Source organism: Rutilus rutilus, assembly GCF_951802725.1.
Source record: "Rutilus rutilus genome assembly, chromosome: 18".
Classification (NCBI taxonomy): Eukaryota; Metazoa; Chordata; class Actinopteri; order Cypriniformes; family Leuciscidae; genus Rutilus; species Rutilus rutilus.
Window position 1 is genome coordinate 2,206,392 of NC_140231.1, and position 21,541 is coordinate 2,227,932.

At 38.8% G+C, this 21,541-nt stretch overlaps 2 protein-coding genes and 1 long non-coding RNA gene across 6 annotated transcripts in view; 1 reads left to right on the forward strand and 2 right to left on the reverse strand.

Moving 5' to 3' along the window:
* tcf7 (transcription factor 7) overlaps positions 1–6,404 on the forward strand; it is a 64,640-nt gene extending 58,236 nt beyond the window's left edge. The window contains exon 11 of one of the 4 annotated variants that reach the window (XM_084386626.1): positions 5,942–6,404. In XM_084386626.1, the coding sequence (XP_084242752.1) occupies positions 5,942–5,964 (23 nt within the window). In that variant the 3' untranslated portion in view covers positions 5,965–6,404. The remainder of the gene's footprint in view (positions 1–5,941) is intronic. The other 3 variants (XM_084386624.1, XM_084386625.1, XM_084386623.1) reach the window with 3 other exon arrangements.
* Positions 1–21,541, reverse strand: part of LOC311276886 — a 374,569-nt gene that overhangs the window by 76,641 nt on the left and 276,387 nt on the right. The gene's annotated exons all lie outside the window — the stretch shown is intronic.
* On the reverse strand, positions 11,568–21,003 carry skp1 (S-phase kinase-associated protein 1). Its single transcript, XM_084386627.1, has 6 exons — positions 20,856–21,003; positions 20,360–20,456; positions 20,183–20,256; positions 16,250–16,393; positions 12,215–12,355; positions 11,568–12,126 (listed from the first exon to the last, which is right to left on the reverse strand). The coding sequence occupies exons 2-6, from the start codon at positions 20,454–20,456 to the stop codon at positions 12,091–12,093; spliced, it is 492 nt and encodes a 163-aa protein (XP_084242753.1). The 5' UTR covers positions 20,856–21,003; the 3' UTR covers positions 11,568–12,090.

Sequence of the window (21,541 nt, forward strand, 5' to 3'; positions counted from 1 at the left end):
AGAAGCACTTTTATAATGGATAGATGCACTTTTATGATGGATAGATGCACTTTTATAATGGATAGATGCACTTTTATGATGGATAGATGCACTTTTATGATGGATAGATGCACTTTTATGATGGATAGAAGCACTTTTATGATGGATAGAAGCACTTTTATAATGGATAGATGCACTATTATGATGGATAGATGCACTTTTATGATGGATAGATGCACTTTTATGAAAGACAGATGCACTTTTATAATGGATAGATGCACTTATGATGGATAGATGCACTTTTATGATGAATAGATGCACTTTTATGATGAATAGATGCACTTTTATGATGGATAGATGCACTTTTATGATGAATAGATGCACTTTTATGATGGATAGATGCACTTTTATGATGAATAGATGCACTTTTATGATGGATAGATGCACTTTTATGATGGATAGATGCACTTTTATGAAAGACAGATGCACTTTTATAATGGACAGATGCACTTTTATGATGAATAGATGCACTTTTATAATGGACAGATGCACTTTTATGATGGATAGATGCACTTTTATGGACTTCAAAACAGAAACGGTCATTCACTCCAATTATAAAGCTTGGAAGAGCCAGGACATTTTTTTATATAATTCCGATTGTGTTCGTCTGAAAGAAGAACGTCATACACACCTAGGATGACTTGAGGGTGAGTAAATCATGGGCTAATTTTCATTTTGGGGTGAACTATCCCTTTAAATACACCGTGGCACTTTTGCTGCTTTCGTTTTGACATCATCAGCAACATATGCAGTATATTGTATATTACATGCAGTAGTGGGTAGTATGCACAGACTACATAATATGATATGTAGCTCCATTTATTTGCGGGGCAACGAGGGCTCTGTTTATGAGGGGGCGCTCTGACTGTCCTGATTGAGATTGCTTTTCTATTTCTCCTGGTGTGCGGATGGCTAACCTCTCTGGCTTGGCGGCCTCTTTCCCCTTCATCTCCTTCACTCAATCTTCTGTCTCTGCCGCTGGCTCTTTCCCCGTGCTCACGCATGCTGCCTTTCGCTCAGACCCCGGCTCGCCAAAGAAATGCCGTGCTCGCTTTGGGCTCAACCAACAAACGGACTGGTGTGGCCCCTGCAGGTGTGTACTACTGTCCTTCTGTCCCGCATGAATCTGTCACTAACATGAGTGCTCTTTATCTGCGCTTACAGTTTCCCAGCTCTGCTTTAATGAAACAGATGCGCTACAAACGCCTTCTCTGTTTCGGCTGTGTCCATCAAGCTTTGAGTTGTAGTCCTGTTTGAACCAACCAGTCAATACTTGTGCACAGTGGAGGACGAAATACAAAAAACAAATAAAGTGACTGAGTAAAAGTGCAGATATTCAAAGTCAACGTTTATGTACCAATGTGCTTTACAACACATCATTAAGCATCAAAATACCATAAAAGGATTATTAAATATTAAATATTAAATTAAATATTGACAAATTCTTAATCATTCAAAAAGTCAATCATAAAAGACAATCATTTAGGGGACATTGAAAGCCAGTGAAAAGTAGTACATTTCAGGAGAATGAAATCGTGCTGTTTAACATGAGAATGAACTTTGCTGGAACTTGCTGAAGCTCAAACGTGCTGCGTAACACGAGAATGAACCTCATTGGTTCTTGCTGAAGCTCAAACGTGCTGCGTAACACGAGAATGAACCTCATTGGTTCTTGCTGAAGCTCAAACGTGCTGCGTAACACGAGAATGAACCTCATTGGTTCTTGCTGAAGCTCAAACGTGCTGCGTAACACGAGAATGAACCTCATTGGTTCTTGCTGAAGCTCAAACGTGCTTCTTAACACGAGAATGAACCTCATTGGTTCTTGAGAAGCTCAAATGTGATGCGTAACACGAGAATGAACCTAATTGGTTCTTGAGAAGCTCGAACGTGATGCGTAACACGAGAATGAACCTCATTGGTTCTTGCTGAAGCTCAAACGTGCTTCTTAACACGAGAATGAACCTCATTGGTTCTTGAGAAGCTCAAATGTGATGCGTAACACGAGAATGAACCTCATTGGTTCTTGAGAAGCTCAAACGTGATGCGTAACACGAGAATGAACCTCATTGGTTCTTGCTGAAGCTCAAAGTGCTTCTTAACACGAGAATGAACCTCATTGGTTCTTGAGAAGCTCAAACGTGCTTCTTAACACAAGAATGAACCTCATTGGTTCTTGAGAAGCTCAAACGTGCTGCGTAACACGAGAACCTCATTGGTTCTTGAGAAGCTCAAATGTGATGCGTAACACGAGAATGAACCTCATTGGTTCTTGAGAAGCTCAAACGTGATGCGTAACACGAGAACCTCATTGGTTCTTGAGAAGCTCAAACGTGATGCGTAACACGAGAACCTCATTGGTTCTTGAGAAGCTCAAATGTGATGCGTAACACGAGAATGAACCTCATTGGTTCTTGCTGAAGCTCAAACGTGATGCGCATCACGAGAATGAACCTCATTGGTTCTTGAGAAGCTCAAACGTGATGCGCATCACGAGAATGAACCTCATTGGTTCTTGAGAAGCTCAAACGCGCTTCTTAACACGAGAATGAACCTCATTGGTTCTTGCTGAAGCTCAAACGTGATGCGTAACACGAGAATGAACCTCATTGGTTCTTGAGAAGCTCAAACGTGATGCGTAACACGAGAATGAACCTCATTGGTTCTTGAGAAGCCCAAACGTGATGCGTAACACGAGAATGAACCTCATTGGTTCTTGAGAAGCCCAAACGTGATGCGTAACACGAGAATGAACCTCATTGGTTCTTGCTGAAGCTCAAACGTGATGCGTAACACGAGAATGAACCTCATTGGTTCTTGCTGAAGCTCAAACGTGCCGCGTAACACGAGAATGAACCTCATTGGTTCTTGATGAAGCTCAAACGTGATGCGTAACACGAGAATGAACCTCATTGGTTCTTGCTGAAGCTCAAACGTGATGCGTAACACGAGAATGAACCTCATTGGTTCTTGAGAAGCTCAAACGTGCTGCGTAACACGAGAATGAACCTCATTGGTTCTTGAGAAGCTCAAACGTGATGCGTAACACGAGAATGAACCTCATTGGTTCTTGCTGAAGCTCAAACGTGATGCGTAACACGAGAATGAACCTCATTGGTTCTTGAGAAGCTCAAACGTGATGCGTAACACGAGAATGAACCTCATTGGTTCTTGCTGAAGCTCAAACGTGATGCGTAACACGAGAATGAACCTCATTGGTTCTTGAGAAGCTCAAACGTGATGCGTAACACGAGAATGAACCTCATTGGTTCTAGCAGAAGCTCAAACGTGATGCGTAACACGAGAATGAACCTCATTGGTTCTTGAGAAGCTCAAACGTGATGCGTAACACGAGAATGAACCTCATTGGTTCTTGCTGAAGCTCAAACGTGCTGCGTAACACGAGAATGAACCTCATTGGTTCTTGCTGAAGCTCAAACGTGCTGCGTAACACGAGAATGAACCTCATTGGTTCTTGAGAAGCTCAAACGTGCTGCGTAACACGAGAATGAACCTCATTGGTTCTTGAGAAGCTCAAACGTGCTGCGTAACACGAGAATGAACCTCATTGGTTCTTGATGAAGCTCAAACGTGCTGCGTAACACGAGAATGAACCTCATTGGTTCTTGCTGAAGCTCAAACGTGCTGCGTAACACGAGAATGAACCTCATTGGTTCTTGATGAAGCTCAAACGTGCTGCGTAACACGAGAATGAACCTCATTGGTTCTTGATGAAGCTCAAACGTGCTGCGTAACACGAGAATGAACCTCATTGGTTCTTGATGAAGCTCAAACGCGCTGCGTAACACGAGAATGAACCTCATTGGTTCTTGAGAAGCTCAAACGCGCTGCGTAACACGAGAATGAACCTCATTGGTTCTTGCTGAAGCTCAAACGTGATGCGTAACACGAGAATGAACCTCATTGGTTCTTGAGAAGCTCAAACGCGCTGCGTAACACGAGAATGAACCTCATTGGTTCTTGATGAAGCTCAAACGTGCTGCGTAACACGAGAATGAACCTCATTGGTTCTTGATGAAGCTCAAACGTGATGCGTAACACGAGAATGAACCTCATTGGTTCTTGAGAAGCTCAAACGTGCTGCGTAACACGAGAATGAACCTCATTGGTTCTTGATGAAGCTCAAACGTGCTGCGTAACACGAGAATGAACCTCATTGGTTCTTGAGAAGCTCAAACGTGCTGCGTAACACGAGAATGAACCTCATTGGTTCTTGAGAAGCTCAAACGTGCTGCGTAACACGAGAATGAACCTCATTGGTTCTTGAGAAGCTCAAACGCGCTGCGTAACACGAGAATGAACCTCTTTGGTTCTTGATGAAGCTCAAACGTGATGCGTAACACGAGAATGAACCTCATTGGTTCTTGAGAAACACAAACGTGATGCGTAACACGAGAATGAACCTCATTGGTTCTTGATGAAGCTCAAACGCGCTGCGTAACACGAGTAACAAAATAACATAAATAACAATGTTAGTCCATGCCAGAAGTGCAGAATGACGCAACACGAGTGACGTCTGTGGAAACATCCCGAACGCTCTGCTTCCGCTGGAGTGCTCATCTCACGCCTCCTCATCCACCTTCAGAAAACCGTCTGCTCACTGTGGTCAGCACGAGCTGATAGCTGAGCTCGACATCTTTAAGCTCAGAGCTTCCTGCGGTGGCCGAGCGCTGCTAACGCTCCTGTCAGGGAGACTTTGATGCGGGCGAGTGTGTGAGACTTTGATTTGTGTCTGAAGTGACTGCGGTGGATCTGATCTCCAGGCTCTCCTGCCGGGTTGGCACTGTGGTTTGGCAGCGCTGTGGTTTACAGACAATACGTGATAACACTATCTACTTCAACACTAACTTTAAAATTCTGTTGTTGTATCATGCATGAGGGTGGGTAAAGACCCGTGCACTGAAGGAATAACTCATCCTAAAATGAAGTGAAGTCCATAGTTTTTGACACTAAGGACAAAAACATTGTTTTTTCATGCACTTTCATGCGTCATGAGTGGAAAGAAAAATCCACAATACACATTTAAGTGCACTTTTGTCCATTTGTGACTGTAGATTTCAATTACAATACATATCTTTAAAAGATTAGAAATCTCCACTTCAGCAGCTTCACACACACCAAACTTTATTCCAATCTATATTCATATATCATTCGCCTGACTTGTAGAACAACAACAATAATAAAAGATGTTTTTTTCTTTTAAAAGTTACACATGATATTTGCATATAGTCCACACAAATCTTATGATCCCTCTTTCTTCCTCATTTTAACGATTACCGTCTTAAAGATTCTGCAAACGTATGCACTCAACTGATTTCTATCATCTAATGACTGTTAGGTTGAAAGATCCGGCCCACATCTGGGCCGTGTTGAATCCACATGTGCCGGATCTGTTGCTGTCTGGGTCTGATCTTTTGAACTTTAAGGTTTGAGTTGGTTCAAAAATGCATCCTACATTTATGTGTGAACTTACTGAAAAGTGGTCATTTCTGAATGAAAACATTCACACGCCGGTTTTGAGCAGAAATGCGTGGGTTACGGCATCGTCAGGTGACTTTAATGGTGACTTTAATAACCCAGGGTAGAGCAGTAGCTCATATTCTGGCATAACTGTTTGTTTTGGTAACACTTTATTTTACAGTGTCCTTGTTACATATGTTTCATGTAGTAATAACAGTAAATGATGCATAATTACATACAACCAAATCCTTCCCTAACCCTATAGTAAGTACATGTTGTTAATTATTATTACTCGGTGCATAAATATATAATCACACTGTAAGACACCTCAAAATAAAGTGTTACCTTTGTTTTTTTGTGTGCTTTTATTTTCTGTCATTGTTCATATTTGTGACGTTTCACATCCACGCTTTATTCACAGATAACTCTCTTGACTGTTCCTAGGAGGAAAAAGAAGTGCATTCGCTACCTTCAACGAGGACGCTGCGCCAGCCCCCATTCTTCCGATGGAAGTGCTATAGACTCCTCCCCCTCACCTGTCAATCAGCTGCCAAGCCCCGCCTCCCCCACCAGCAGGCCCCGCCCACAGAGTGGCAAACGCTCCGCCCACCCGCCCAGACTCTCGCTCCACTTCAGCAGAATTAAAACAGAGAGCACGACACGCCAGCCACAATAACCCATGCCGAGACTCATTCCTCACATTCTCTGTGCTCCTGTTTACTCAAAAAATATATATATATAAAAAAAAAAAATTATGGCGGCACATAATTCATCTTTAAGGAAGTCGTGGCATTAGATTTTCTCGTGGGTGAATCTCATGAGGAATGTTTTCTCTTTTATTTTATTGACAATTAAGCATATTATTGTTTTCATTACCATAATGCAAAAAAAAAAAAAACTAATTTTTGTTACTGTAGTTCAGACAATTATATATGAAACGATGTATATTAATCCTCTAGTGCTGTATATTAGACCTCTAGGTCATTTTTGACTAAAACATTGTACTTTTTTTTTCTTCACTTCATCGGAATGGTACGAAACTTGGTAAAGATTTTGGCACTTGCTGTGTGAACACACACACACACACAAAAATATGGACATGATTCGGAAAGGTTAAATGTTCCTGTAAAAAACAGCCACACTTGAGCGCATTGGAAATGATTGGGATACGAATTTCCTCTAGTGGAAGCGTTTGGTACTGCAGCCGAACACAATCTGACCGAAAGCTCATTGTTTGGAGATATCAACCTCAAATTTGGAAAACAGCTTGTTTAGATTTCTGGCTTCGATTTCCTCACAGTTTTAGTATTTAGTATTAAAATAGTATTTTTCTGCATTACAATAAATGTAAAATTTTGCAATGTTTTAAACTTTTCACTTAAGCAATAATCTGCCAAGTGTCGTCTTTAAAAAGAGATCAAACTTAAGGTGTATGACAGTTTAAGTTGGAAATTAAATTTTCAGGGCTATGCTCAAAAAGTGAATAAATAAATTAGAACTACTGCATAAATATAATTTAGTACTAAAAAAATCCCCTAAAAATACACAATATTAAATAAGAAATATTATTGAACTAAAATAAAGTTAAAGTGGTCTTTTTTGACTGACAAGCGAACAGTACCAGAGGGTTAATTATGAATTTCTGTATTACAGTAATGCGAATGTAGTTCTCATAATTGTCTGATTCTCATTAGAAAGTACAATTACAGTAACGTCACAATCCAGAGAGACTTTTTTTCACATGAAACGAGTTTCTTACTTCATCTTTTGATTTTGTGAAGTACGATCTGTATATTTCTTCGTGAGATTCAGCCACTGTGTGTTAAAACCGCTTACGACTGCCGATAATCCATCATTTAAATGCCATGTCTCTACATCACTGAAAAGTTCTCAATTCTACAATCAAGTAAATGTGTTGTAAACCGTATTCTTTTATAGATATGAAAGTCCGTAAATAACTAAACTTTTATATGTTTTTATGTAAAGAGAAAAAAACAACAAAAAAAAAACACAAAAACATTCTTGGGCTTTTTACTTTTATTCATACATTTTAAGTTTTTGTTGTGTAGATCTGTAGTCTGCTACGCCTGTCATACATCCAAACGTCAGCGTTTGAAATGAAGTATGTGCATGTATTTTGTATGAAACTCCGCTTTGTGTGTGTGTGTGTGTGTGTGTGTGTGTGTGTGTGTGTGTGTGTGTGTATGCGTGTGTGTGTGTATGCGCTTCTCCAGCAGTCACTCAGTGTTCACTCGGGTCTGTCTCCATCATGCCAGCAGAGGGAGCCAGCTCTCCTACTTTCGCTTCTGATGTAACTAGATTTATTAAAATATTTTGAAAACTCTGTTTAAAGCTGATCTTTCATTGTTCCTGACACTCAACACTTTAACGTGTCTTTATCCACTGACTCGAAGACACTGAGCTCGAACTATCAGAAGTGTGACTTTTATTCATTACCAGGATTTGAGTTCTTGATTTCAGCTAATTCCTATCAGGAGCTAAAATTTCACTAGTAAAAACTATCATTCTTGATATGTTATTGTATTTTCACCATAGGCTGCCATTCAAACTCTATCAAGAATTGATTTCTTACAAGTAAAAAAAAAAAAGATAAGTTTTTGATTTCAATAATTACTTTGTTACTAGTAAAATTATAAATTTCTGATATCAAGAACTCAATTGTCACTAGTTGAAATGTTACTTCTAGATATCTGTAAACACATGTCATTTTTGATATCTGAAAATGTATTTCTGATATCAATAATTAGAAGAGTAATTTCATATGTCTAAAATGGCTTTCTTACTAGTAACAATCACATTCAAGGGGCTACATGGAAGTTTGCATTGCCAATGTGTAAACGGCTTGTAACGAACCTTAAAAACGAGATCTTCCCTGACTTCTTAAGTTGTCTATGAAAGCCTGCAAGGACTCGGCCGGTTTTGCTGGGAAAATCAAATGTATGTGGGGTTTACGTGCGCTCCAGAGCAGCTCTCTTTCAATCACATGAAACTAATGCTTATACAATGTTCAGGTTAAGAGCCGTAGTCTCACATAGGCAGATCTAGTCTATAGTCTCAAATATACTTTACTATCAAACTATCATAACAGTGTCATTTTAATAACATCTGTAGACATGATGCCGGTGAGAGCTGGTGCAAACATATCCACATCACTATGATCAGATGCTTTCTGAACTCGTTAGTTGTGTTTATTGTGTTACTGAGAGGAAAGCGCAGCACATATTTACATATTCATCTAACAGAGGGGGTGGAGTCGGGATGTTCGTTAACAGTATATCGCTGCAAACGTATTTCTAACTTTTTTCTTCTAAACGAAGAACAAAATGGCGTCGGGATGTTCGTAAACAGTATAATGCTATAAACTTTTTATTTCTAAACGAAGAACAAAACGGCGTCGGGATGTTCGTAAACAGTATATCACTGCAAAATGTATTTCTAACTTTTTACTTCTAAACGAAGAACAAAACGGCGTCAGGATGTTCGTTAACAGTATATCACTGCAAAACGTATTTCTAACTTTTTTCTTCTAAACGAAGAACAAAACGGCGTCAGGATGTTCGTTAACAGTATAATGCTATAAACTTTTTATTTCTAAACGAAGAACAAAACGGCGTCGGGATGTTCGTAAACAGTATATCACTGCAAAACGTATTTCTAACTTTTTACTTCTAAACGAAGAACAAAACGGCGTCAGGATGTTCGTTAACAGTATATCACTGCAAAACGTATTTCTAACTTTTTTCTTCTAAACGAAGAACAAAACGGCGTCAGGATGTTCGTAAACAGTATATCACTGCAAAACGTATTTCTAACTTTTTACTTCTAAACGAAGAACAAAACGGCGTCAGGATGTTCGTTAACAGTATATCACTGCAAAACGTATTTCTAACTTTTTTCTTCTAAACGAAGAACAAAACGGCGTCAGGATGTTCGTAAACAGTATATCACTGCAAAACGTATTTCTAACTTTTTTCTTCTAAACGAAGAACAAAACGGCGTCAGGATGTTCGTAAACAGTATATCACTGCAAAACGTATTTCTAACTTTTTACTTCTAAACGAAGAACAAAACGGCGTCAGGATGTTCGTTAACAGTGTATCACTGCAAAACGTATTTCTAACTTTTTTCTTCTAAACGAAGAACAAAATGGCGTCGGGATGTTCGTAAACAGTATGCTATAAACTTTTTATTTCTAAACGAAGAACAAAACGGCGTCGGGATGTTCGTAAACAGTATAACGCTATTAACTTTTTATTTCTAAACGAAGAACAAAACGGCGTCGGGATGTTCATTAACAGTATAACGCTATTAACTTTTTATTTCTAAACGAAGAACAAAACGGCGTCAGGATGTTCGTAAACAGTATAACGCTATTAACTTTTTATTTCTAAACGAAGAACAAAACGGCGTCGGGATGTTCATTAACAGTATAACGCTATTAACTTTTTACTTCTAAACGAAGAACAAAACGGCGTCAGGATGTTCGTAAACAGTATAACGCTATTAACTTTTTATTTCTAAACGAAGAACAAAACGGCGTCGGGATGTTCATTAACAGTATAACGCTATTAACTTTTTACTTCTAAACGAAGAACAAAACGGCGTCAGGATGTTCGTAAACAGTATAACGCTATTAACTTTTTATTTCTAAACGAAGAACAAAACGGCGTCGGGATGTTCGTAAACAGTATAACGCTATTAACTTTTTATTTCTAAACGAAGAACAAAACGGCGTCGGGATGTTCATTAACAGTATAACGCTATTAACTTTTTACTTCTAAACGAAGAACAAAACGGCGTCAGGATGTTCGTAAACAGTATATCACTGCAAAACGTATTTCTAACTTTTTACTTCTAAACGAAGAACAAAACGGCGTCGGGATGTTCATTAACAGTATAACGCTATTAACTTTTTATTTCTAAACGAAGAACAAAACGGCGTCGGGATGTTCATTAACAGTATAACGCTATTAACTTTTTACTTCTAAACGAAGAACAAAACGGCGTCAGGATGTTCGTAAACAGTATATCACTGCAAAACGTATTTCTAACTTTTTACTTCTAAACGAAGAACAAAACGGCGTCAGGATGTTCGTTAACAGTATATCACTGCAAAACGTATTTCTAACTTTTTTCTTCTAAACGAAGAACAAAATGGCGTCGGGATGTTCGTAAACAGTATAATGCTATAAACTTTTTATTTCTAAACGAAGAACAAAACGGCGTCGGGATGTTCGTAAACAGTATATCACTGCAAAACGTATTTCTAACTTTTTACTTCTAAACGAAGAACAAAACGGCGTCAGGATGTTCGTTAACAGTATATCGCTATTAACTTTATTTCTAAACGAAGAACAAAACGGCGTCAGGATGTTCGTTAACAGTGTATCGCTATTAAATTTATTTCTAAACGAAGAACAAAATGGCGTCAGGATGTTCGTTAACAGTATATCGCTATTAACTTTATTTCTAAACGAAGAACAAAACGGCGTCAGGATGATCGTTAACAGTATATCACTGCAAACGTATTTCTAACTTTTTTCTTCTAAACGAAGAACAAAACGGCGTCGGGATGTTCGTAAACAGTATAACGCTATTAACTTTTTATTTCTAAACGAAGAACAAAACGGCGTCGGATGTTCGTTAACAGCATATCGCTATTAACTTTTTACTTCTAAACGAAGAACAAAACAGCATTGGGATGTTCATTAACAGCATATCGCTATTAACTTTTTATTTCTAAAAGAAAAACAAAACGGTGTCAGGATGTTCATTAACAGTATATCACTGCAACTGTATTTTTAACTTTTTACTTCTAAACGAAGAAAGAAAAAGAGCTTCTCCGTGTGCGAACAGTAAGCATCTGCTGCAGTTTCACTGAACGGCCACCGGTGTCACTAATAACAAGGGTTTCTCCACATTCAGACCCTACTGTGCCAAGAAACGGATGAAGAACGCTACAAAACTGACTATCTGGCAAAAACAGTCTAAAGGTGCAGAAATATTGCAGAAAGAATGGACAAATCCCACAATAATCGTTTTATTTTTTGGAATTAAAAGATTTATAATCCTAATTGCCTGCCATTTACGAGCAGAACTGTGACTTTCAGTCCTATACAATGAAGCAAAGAAAACCAAGTGAAAGCAGACACAAGTACTTCCAGTTCACAACACACGTTTTATACATCTTTCCAACACTGATCTCTCGTCAGCACAAATCAGGCTGCTTATAAAATGTTGCTAATGTATGTTTTAAAAAAAGAAAAGAAAAGAAAACCAAATCAGCCGTTTGGCGACGAGCTCAGTCAAAAATAAAAAACTGTGGCGAAGGGAGTGTTTTCTCTACATGGGTAAATACTAGTTCCAGTGAGAAAATGAGAAAAGGAAATGGTGGTTTAACAAAAAAGCTTTTACACCACACATGCTAGCAAAACACATGGGATTTGACTGTTTATTTGTGTTAAATATGAACAGCGCAGTGCAATTTTTTTAATTACTTTTTTACGTTTTTTTTGGACCAATCCATAGTGTTAAAGTGTGTCAGGATCTTCACTTCTCTTCACACCACTGGTTCTCCTTGCGTACCTGCAACACACACACACACACACACACTCTGGTGAGCGCGAGCGCATTACATCACGAGACACAGGATAAAATGAGCTCTTGTTTTTACCTGGGCTTCCTCTTCCTCTGTGAAATCATTTTTGATATTGAACGTCTTTCTGATCTCCTCTGGGGTTTTGCCTTTGATCATGTTTGCAACCGTCTTGCAGGTCACATCTAGCAAACCTTTGATGTCCAAGTAATTTGCAGCCTAAACAAAAGACAAGAGATGAAAGTGAGCAAATGGAAGTGGAGCAAATGAAGAGGCGGACATCTTGTGGCCAGCAAACGCAACGCTGCTCAAATCTCACACATTTGCATGAAGGATCCATGCCAGTTACATTTTAGACACCGGTATAAACATATCTATCGGTACAACATGCATCACATGACTAAACACGCATCATCGTTTTCAAATACCTCAGTTTTCAGAGTCCACGCTCTGTTTTTGAGGCGTTTTCAAATGTAAATGATTGCTGTAGCTAAATGACTCGCTCATTAAGACAGACTTGCTGCCACCTACTGGCGATTTAAAGTCATTTCAATATTTGAACACCCATAGCATTATGTAATTGTAATTGCAGTGTAAATACATGTGAATGCTGCTTCGGTGCCACTTCTGCAGTGCAAAAATGCATTGATAATATAGGCTGTTACCAATCAAATGAAATCAGTGTTTATTATTATTAGAGCTGCATGATTAATTGTGACCCTAGACCACAAAACATGGGTCAATTTTTTTAAATTGAGATGTATGCATCATCTAATAGCTGAATAAATAAGCTTTCCATTGATGTATGGTTTGTTATGATAGGACAATATTTGGTCGAGATACAACTATTGAACATCTGGAATCTGAGGGTGCAAAAAAATCTAAACATTGAGAAAATCTCCTTTAAAGTTGTTCGTTTATGTTCACGATTGTGCAGCATTCACTCTCACAAATAAATGTTTTATACATTTACGGAAGGACATGTACAAAATATCTTCATGGAACATGATCTTTAATCTTAATCTCCTAATGATTTTTGGCATTAAAAAAAAAAAAAAAAGTATTGTTGGCTATTGCCACAAATATACCCGTGCGACATGTGACTGGTTTCGTGGTCCAGAGTCACAATTGTGAAAACATCGCGTTCCTGCTCCTAAATGGCAGCGATTCGTCTGTCTATTAAACCTTTGACAAGTCCGATCACAGCGAACATACAGATCTGAGTTCTGATCCAGAGAGAGCCGCTGTCATGTGTAGATATGAGACAGCTTCACAAACGGTCTCTAACACACAGGATCATTATTTCTGTCTTGCAATCATTCCTACTAGCACAGAAGTATATAAATATATAGAAAATCACCTCTTGAAAGTAACTTGACGTTTCAAATGACGATTGTATCGATTACATTACACAAGTGGCGACAAATGACTTAAAAACATGTTTTTGTCATTGAATCATTCACTCAAGAGATTAGTTCAAAAATGCTAATGATATAGGTCTTTATGAGTGAGTCATTGAATCATCCACTCAAGAGATTAGTTCAAAAATGCTAATGAAATAGGTCTTTATGAGTGAGTCATTGAATCATTCACTCATTTTAAACATTTTAAATAGACTGCTGCAATTACAGTGTTGTCAGAACCTCTAGTTATGTTATTTTGTTTAGAACAAACCTCATTGATTCTCACGCATAAGCTTCGGTACGAAATCTAAGTGGATCCATGTACATTCGTTGATCGATGTTTGTGTGTAAGCATGTTTGAGCTCATTCACTGTCTATGTGTGAATAAAGTTGACCCGGTGAGCCTTGGATTAAACCGCTTCATTCATATGGATTTATTTTCTGCTCTTTTTATGAATGTTTTGAAGACTCAAAGAGTTTTGGGTGAATTGACTTTCAATATTTGCGATCTTAAGATGAACGAAAGTCTTACGGGTTTGGAACGACACGAGGGCGAGTAATTCATGACAGAACTTTCATTTTTGGGTGAACTAACCCTTTAAACAAGTGCTTCTCAACTGGGTTTGCTTCATTAAGTGCAGAGAAGGGCTGTACAATATATAGAAATTAATTAAATATCGCGATGGCTTGCAATAACTGTGGTCATGAACAAAAGTCAAAGAGAAAATCACTCACTGAATAACTTTTGTAGCTTTAATAAGAATCAGGATATATTTAATTCATACAGTGAAAACTAAGCCGTGTTTTATTTTTACATTTGATTATTCAGTTTCTGTTGTGAAATAACCCTAATGTAGGATAACCTGAACCCCGTGGTTTACACTGATGTTAAAAACACTTCATTATTAAATATTGACTTCTTACGCTACAGTAAAACACTGATGTTCACTGTCAGAAGCTGTACGGATGTTTTCTTGTCACAAAAAGAATGTGAAACACGTATGTAGGTTATATAATTTTAAATGTATTTTAAAGATAATTTGTTTATATGACACACTTTAAGCATTATCGTATCGCACATCAAATTATTTGCTTTAGTTATCGCATATCTCTTCGATATCGTGCAGCCCTAGTGCAGAGCAGGGCTGTAATCTCCCAGTCGATCAATCGATTATTGGTCGATACGTTCTGGCTCCACCAAAATTCTGATTGGTCGATTTTTTGCCGCGTTCATTTCATCAGGAGGAAAGCACTAATTGCTAATGGGGGTGTTTTCAGAGCACCCCTGTTTCACAGGTAACAGTCTGTCTTCAGAACACCCCCCTTGTTTTCACTTCTTTTGGATTAGCCCAACCCACTGGAGAAGAGAGGCAGACTAAAGAAAGTAGGCTACTAGAAGGTTTGCTGAATATTATTTATTTAATTGTGAGAGCGTTTAATTCATAGTCAGTCAGTCCTCTTCTATCATGTCAACAAAGACATCGGCAGTGTGGCAGCATTTTTAAAAAAATAGAAAATGGGAAAAAAGTCGAATGCAAATTTGCGCTGTGCCCACTGTTTGTTTTAGTTTTGAGCCTATGCTTTATTTTTCAGTTATGCACTTTATTTCGTTTCTGCTCTTGATCAAAAGTTCTTGTGATGATATTTTTAGTCGAAAATTTCAGGACTTCAGTCGACCAAGATTTTCTTTGGTTGATTACAGCCCTAGTAGCCTGGGTGCCAGCCCGAACCCCGCCCACAACATTTTTGGTCGAGAAGTTCGGTCTGGACTCGCTCCGTTGAGGAGCTATTATGCCCGAACAAAAATTGTTCGGACCAATCAAATTGTCAGGGCGGGCTTTATACGATGATGGACAGATGAGCAACGGTAACGTAATCATCCACGTCACCAAAGAGCGCTTGATTTGAATTAGTTTACAACAAAGACGACTGCTGCTGGAGAATTGAGATTTCACGAGCTCACATTTACAAATAAGTCAGATAGAATAAATGCGTATATAAGAGTTCACACAAATAAGTCGATAGAATAAATGCGTATATGACGTGCTGTCCGAGGAGAGGGCTGTGGGCTCGGTAGCCATACTCCCCCCGTATTCCTGGTTGTGAGAGAACAAGACAAGAGTGAGGATTCGGGGTGGTGGAGGGATGCTGGAAAACTGTCAAGGAGTGTTAGGTAAGTTGACAGAGTGAATATGCTTCCTCATGCTGATATAGGGTAACGTTAAACATGGTATTGTTTGATGACAAGTTGATATTGGATTGATTATTTGTACGTGCTCCTCCCGAACTTTGTTTATGAAACATCATGTGTAGATTCCGCCATCGCGTCTGTTATAGAAGATATCGGCAGCGCATTCATTTTAAAAGAGGAACAGAGAGCCGCGACATTTATTTTATTTTTTTTTATTATTTTTATTAAATGCTTGTAGAAGCCGCGACATTTTGTTGGTTGAAAATATGAATGAAGAACATGCGTCATTTACTCCGTTGCTCTGATTGGTTGTAGGTCTATCCAATTGAGTGCAGAGGTTTTTTTTTTCCTGGTTCGGTTGAGACACGCCCCATAATCAAATCTCTATGGAGCAGTCTCAGACTCACATTCTGACTAGAATCTGAGTATGACGACGTCAGGCTACAGCCCTAGTGCAGAGTGACAGCTTTATCTACAATCTGGCGCACTGATGTTGTCCTAAAAGTGAGTTTGACAAACCAGAATGAGTTCGAAGAGAGTGCCCTGGTCCACTTTGAGGAACTCCTGGTCCCACACGGGAATGTCATCCGTTCTTTTCTCTTTATTCTCGTCGTCTTCGGGTGGAGGAGGGTCATCTTTATGGTGTGTGCACCACTGAATCACCTGTGGACACATCAAACACACCACACGGCTCAGTCCCATGTAAGACGGACACTGGAGGATTACATTACACACACACTAGGGGTGGGAATGGGCAAAAATGTGACGATTCGATAGTATTGCGATATTTGGGCCACGATTCAATATTACTGCGATACAGCAAGTACTGCGACTCGATTCTGCGATGTACTGCGATTCATGTCCCCCATATTATTCAAAGGCATTACAAAAAATTTAATCAACTCACTTCAAATGTCACACTTAATTCTGTGAACATCATCTTCTACACATTAACTGAAGTGCAAAAACCTTGAACATTCAGGACACAGGACCTCATTACAGGACAGGACGTAATTATTCTCTGAATAGGAGACCTCTCACATGAATGGTGAGCTCCCAGCACATAACTTTAAAATATTTTAAATACAATAGAGTAACGTCCAGAGCCGTAAGGTTCTGTCTGTGTGTGTTCAGCTGTGCTGCTTTCTCTTTTTCTCTATCCCTGTCTCTCTTCATAGGAGAAATGGTTCCACCTGGTACAGATAATCAATGGCCTTCTGTGATTGGATGCTGGGAGTATTTAAACTGCAAACACCATCAGAGCTGTGTTGGTGGTGGCTTGACTGTGTGCAGCAGCAGCAATGAGGTCCCTTCTTCAACCCCAGACCTGAGACTTTGTTGAAGCCAGTAGTGAACAGTGTATCTCTACCTTATATTGTGTGTACTACTTAGTGAAGTAGTTTTCTCTTTTTAGTCTCTTTCTATTTCAATCCTTGATTGAGACTTTAAAGGCAGAAGTGAGTGTTACCTTTAATGGATAATCATTGTTTGACTTAAGGGATTATTTTCTCTTGGTTTATTTGAAGTTTGTTACTTAATCATTTATTTCTTTATTTTGTGAGGTTAGTAGGGAGGTGGGTGCCATTTATTTTGAATCATACTTTTTTCTCCTGTTTATGCTAGCAAGGGAGTTAGCTTATTTTGTTGTACTTTGTTTTCTTTTCTTTTAGTTTAGGTAGCTTGATTAATGAGGAGTAAGATTGATTATGTTTGTTATTTTGGCTATACCCCCTTCTGAACTTGATACCTCTTTCTTTCTTTTGCCTAATTTGTAAATAAAACTACTTTCTTGAATGAGATCACTATGTGGTTATTGTGAAACAACTCTGGGTCTGGAGACGGGGTGGCTTCATGCTGTTGCACTTTCATTTCACCACCATCCATTTTTACTGTTTCATTCCTCCCCTAGACCAATCAGGAAAACATAACAAGGGGTGGGAATGGGCAAAAATGTGACGATTCGATAGTATTGCGATATTTGGGCCACGATTCAATATTACTGCGATACAGCAAGTACTGCGACTCGATTCTGCGATGTACTGCGATTCATGTCCCCCATATTATTCAAAGGCATTACAAAAAATTTAATCAACTCACTTCAAATGTCACACTTAATTCTGTGAACATCATCTTCTACACATTAACTGAAGTGCAAAAACCTTGAACATTCAGGACACAGGACCTCATTACAGGACAGGACGTAATTATTCTCTGAATAGGAGACCTCTCACATGAATGGTGAGCTCCCAGCACATAACTTTAAAATATTTTAAATACAATAGAGTAACATAAACCTGAGAATAATCATAAATAAGAGTAACTTAGAGCTTCAATCAAAGTGAGAAAAATAAACAAATGTGTCCTGCTAGAGTCCAGTCCTGTCGGCTGCAAGGTCATCAACTTTGGTTTCATTTGGGAATATTGGCATTTTTTAGAAAAAGGAGTTGGTCAACATGCCCACACTTTCGATGTGAAAGAAGACGGAGCGTCGTGCGCAACCGGTTGTGATGGTGAAGCCATTTTCATTTGAATTTGCTGTTGAATGCACGACAACAAAGCACCGCAACAAGCGCCACCTTGTGGATGTAATGCGCAAATGCACCACGGGGTGGTGTGGCGCAATGGATAAGACACATGCCTTTGGTGTGAGAGACCCGGGTTCGAATCCACTGTGAGACACCAATGTGTCCCTGAGCAAGACACTTAACCCCTAGTTGCTCCAGAGGCGTGCGACCTCTGACATATATAGCGTAAGTCGCTTTGGATAAAAGCGTCAGCTAAATGAATAAATGTAAATGTAAATGTAAATTATCAGAGTAAACTCAGAGAAAACCAATGGAGAAAACCCTAAAGTAAAACTTTTAAAATTAAATATTGCAATATTTTGCGCTACTGTATCGATATAATTGTGTGCGCAAAATATCGCGATACTGAACAGAATCGATACCCCCCCCCCACACACACACACACACACACAACACAATCTATAATAAGCTTCTAAATATGGTGCAAAAGGAAGCCCAATATCAGAGAATGAGCAATGAGACAAACCCCAGTCACAGTGGCCGTGAAAATAACGTCACAATGCAAAACAGTGACGATTCATGATGTCAATCACGTGACAAATGAACTAAAAACTCGGAGAGATATAATGATTTCTTAATTCAGAATATGATCAAGATTGCGTAGGTGGATGTGTTCGGGGAATTTGGCTGTAAAAAGTATAACATTTAAAGCCACTTAAATGAACGAAATGATTTGAATAAAGATTTGTCCAGTTTGATGAACGAGATCGAACGAGAGAGTCAGTAAAATGATCCGAACTTCCCATCACTCGCCCTGTAAAGGTCTAGCATGCTGTGACAGCATCTAGCAGCCGAACCTTGACCTTAAGGATTACCACTGCACCAAAACTTAAAACTATGGTGTTAAATCTTTACAACCTTGTGATGAGAAACGCTGAGCCAAAGTAGAAGCTTTAAAGGGTTAGACTTTCATTCATCTTTGAAACACAAATTAAGATTTTTTTAATGAAACAATGGCCCTCCATTGACAGGCTACGCAACTACCAGTTTGACACTTCGAAAAAGTTAATAAAGAGAACGCGAATCATTTCACACACCAGACTGCTTTACAAACGAGGGTCAGTATAAAGCTGGTTTTGCTAAGAAGCTGCTCCTGAAAAAAGGATCGGTACCAACTATTCGTGTTCCTGCTGCACCTCCAGAAGAAGAAGTGAGTGTAACGTTTTATTAAGCTTTATATTAATATTTATATTAATCTTTGCAAATCGCTTGCTGCACGCTTCATGATGAATGCGGCTGTTTACACTGTTTACATTACGGCATGTTTTCTATGTACGACGTTCTCAATATAATTCATAATCCCACGTTTATAATGAACAACGTGTTATGGTTATTGTGTTACAAACGGTGTCCGCACAGAACAGAGGGGCGGGGTGAGCAAAGCTCATTATCATTTAAAGACACATGCACTTAAACGGTGTGCTGAAAACAGAGCTGTTTTTGACCAGGTAAAATGAGTGTTTTCTTACAATACTAATGAGAAATTTTAATTAAAGTATATTACAAACTTTTAATTTAGACCCTAAATAATCATATTAGCTTGTACAAAAATGGCATTATATGACCCCTTTAAGGTGTCATTGTTACGGTGTAATTATATATTTAAGAACCGAGTAATATTAATTAACAACATGTACTTACAATAGGGTTAGGGTAAGATTTGGTTGAGGGTTCGTTGCATATAATTAAGCATAATTTACTGTTATTACTATGGTAAGTACATGTAATATATGTAAAAGGGACACTGTAACATTAAGTGTTACCTTACTGTGTGGTAATATATGATCTGGACACGTTTGGGGAGGCTGGAAATTTACCCTCGTGATATGAAATTCAACTAAGCAAGATATTAATGTAAAAGTTTGACCTTCTTCAGGATGGCTGCGTTTACATTGGGCAGAGGAACCGGATCATCATCTCCTTCATCGTCCATCCCCAGATCTGAGCAGAACACAGCAGAGATTACAACACACCTCACATATCATATTCACAACACGCATAACAACATGCTTCCTATAACACACAACATCTCAGCTCATCTTACCTTCCAGCATGGTTTTGATCGTTACAGACTGCTTGGCGATTTCAACATCCACCTCAAACATCTCTCCATCAGAGCTCTGCAGTTTAATAGTCGGCATCTGCATGAATAAAACACAATTACAGTCAGGTTATTAAAGAATGGGAATGTCAGTCAGAAGCTAAATGACTCATGCTAGCTGTGTTAGCTCACATTCACCAGCACTCAGACTTCTACTACACATACATAAAGCGTAAAAGGTTTAATATGAATAATATCCGCTGTCACGTATTGTATTATTCAAAGTAAGAATCAGAAAACATCACAGCAACATAAAGCACAGGCTGTTTGTGATGCTAAGCTAACGTTAGCAGCGCGGCTACAGGCCTCTCATAGCAACCGCTGAATTCATCACGTCAACCGGTTTAAAACATCATAATTTCACACAAAAATACATTCACTCTGTCACTTCACTATCAAAATACGGCATGTTAATGTGGCTGATTTGTGCCGTTCTTACCGTGACTGTGTGAGCGATGAAGATATAAACCGAACGTCAACAAGGCCTGAATAAGACTGAGAATCAGCGTGCGCGCGCGCGTGTGTGTGTGTGACTAATGCACGAGCACGCGCAGTGGACCACGGGAACTACAGTAATGGTCAAAGGTATTGCAGTGACACACATTTTTTGTTTCGTAATGTTTGCCGGTTCAGCTGTTGATTCACATTGTTTCTAGATTATTGTGCAGAAGTGATCAGATGCATTTTAAATAATTGCAAAAAAAAAAGCTGTATTGGCCCCCCAAAAATAAGTTAATTATCACAAAAACACAAATTTCACTGTATTTATTTTTGCCCCTGGCACAAAATGACCAGGTAACATAATTTCACAAATCACGGGCCATATGTATAAAACTTTTCAGAAAATGCTTGAGGAACAATAATAGGTTTCAGTTTTGAATTAAGTGTTAAAATTCGTAGTAAAAAGTAGGAGTTGTGTAAGAGTAGGAGCTATTTATAAAGACGCTTTCAGCAAAGTCTCAGACTGACTCTTAGTGACTGAAGTGTTGTGAACTGAGGACTACAATGATGTCAACCCAAAATGGCCGCCCTCAACCCCTGAATCAACAGTGAACCTGGAATAAAATAATTTAATTAAGGCAATAAAACATGTATTTTAATATTTAAAGTTGTTTAAAAATGTAC

What these genes read in the sequence shown, in the direction of transcription:
- skp1 (XM_084386627.1), bottom strand. Translation starts at nt 20,456, where the DNA reads ATGCCGACTATTAAACTGCAGAGCTCTGATGGAGAGATGTTTGAGGTG. An exon ending in ACGCAGCCATCCTGAAGAAG is followed by an intron (nt 16,394 to 20,182) that starts GTCAAACTTTTA and finishes ATGTGTCCACAG; the next exon opens with GTGATTCAGTGGTGCACACA. An exon ending in CAGAGGAAGAGGAAGCCCAG is followed by an intron (nt 12,127 to 12,214) that starts GTAAAAACAAGA and finishes TGTGTGTTGCAG; the next exon opens with GTACGCAAGGAGAACCAGTG.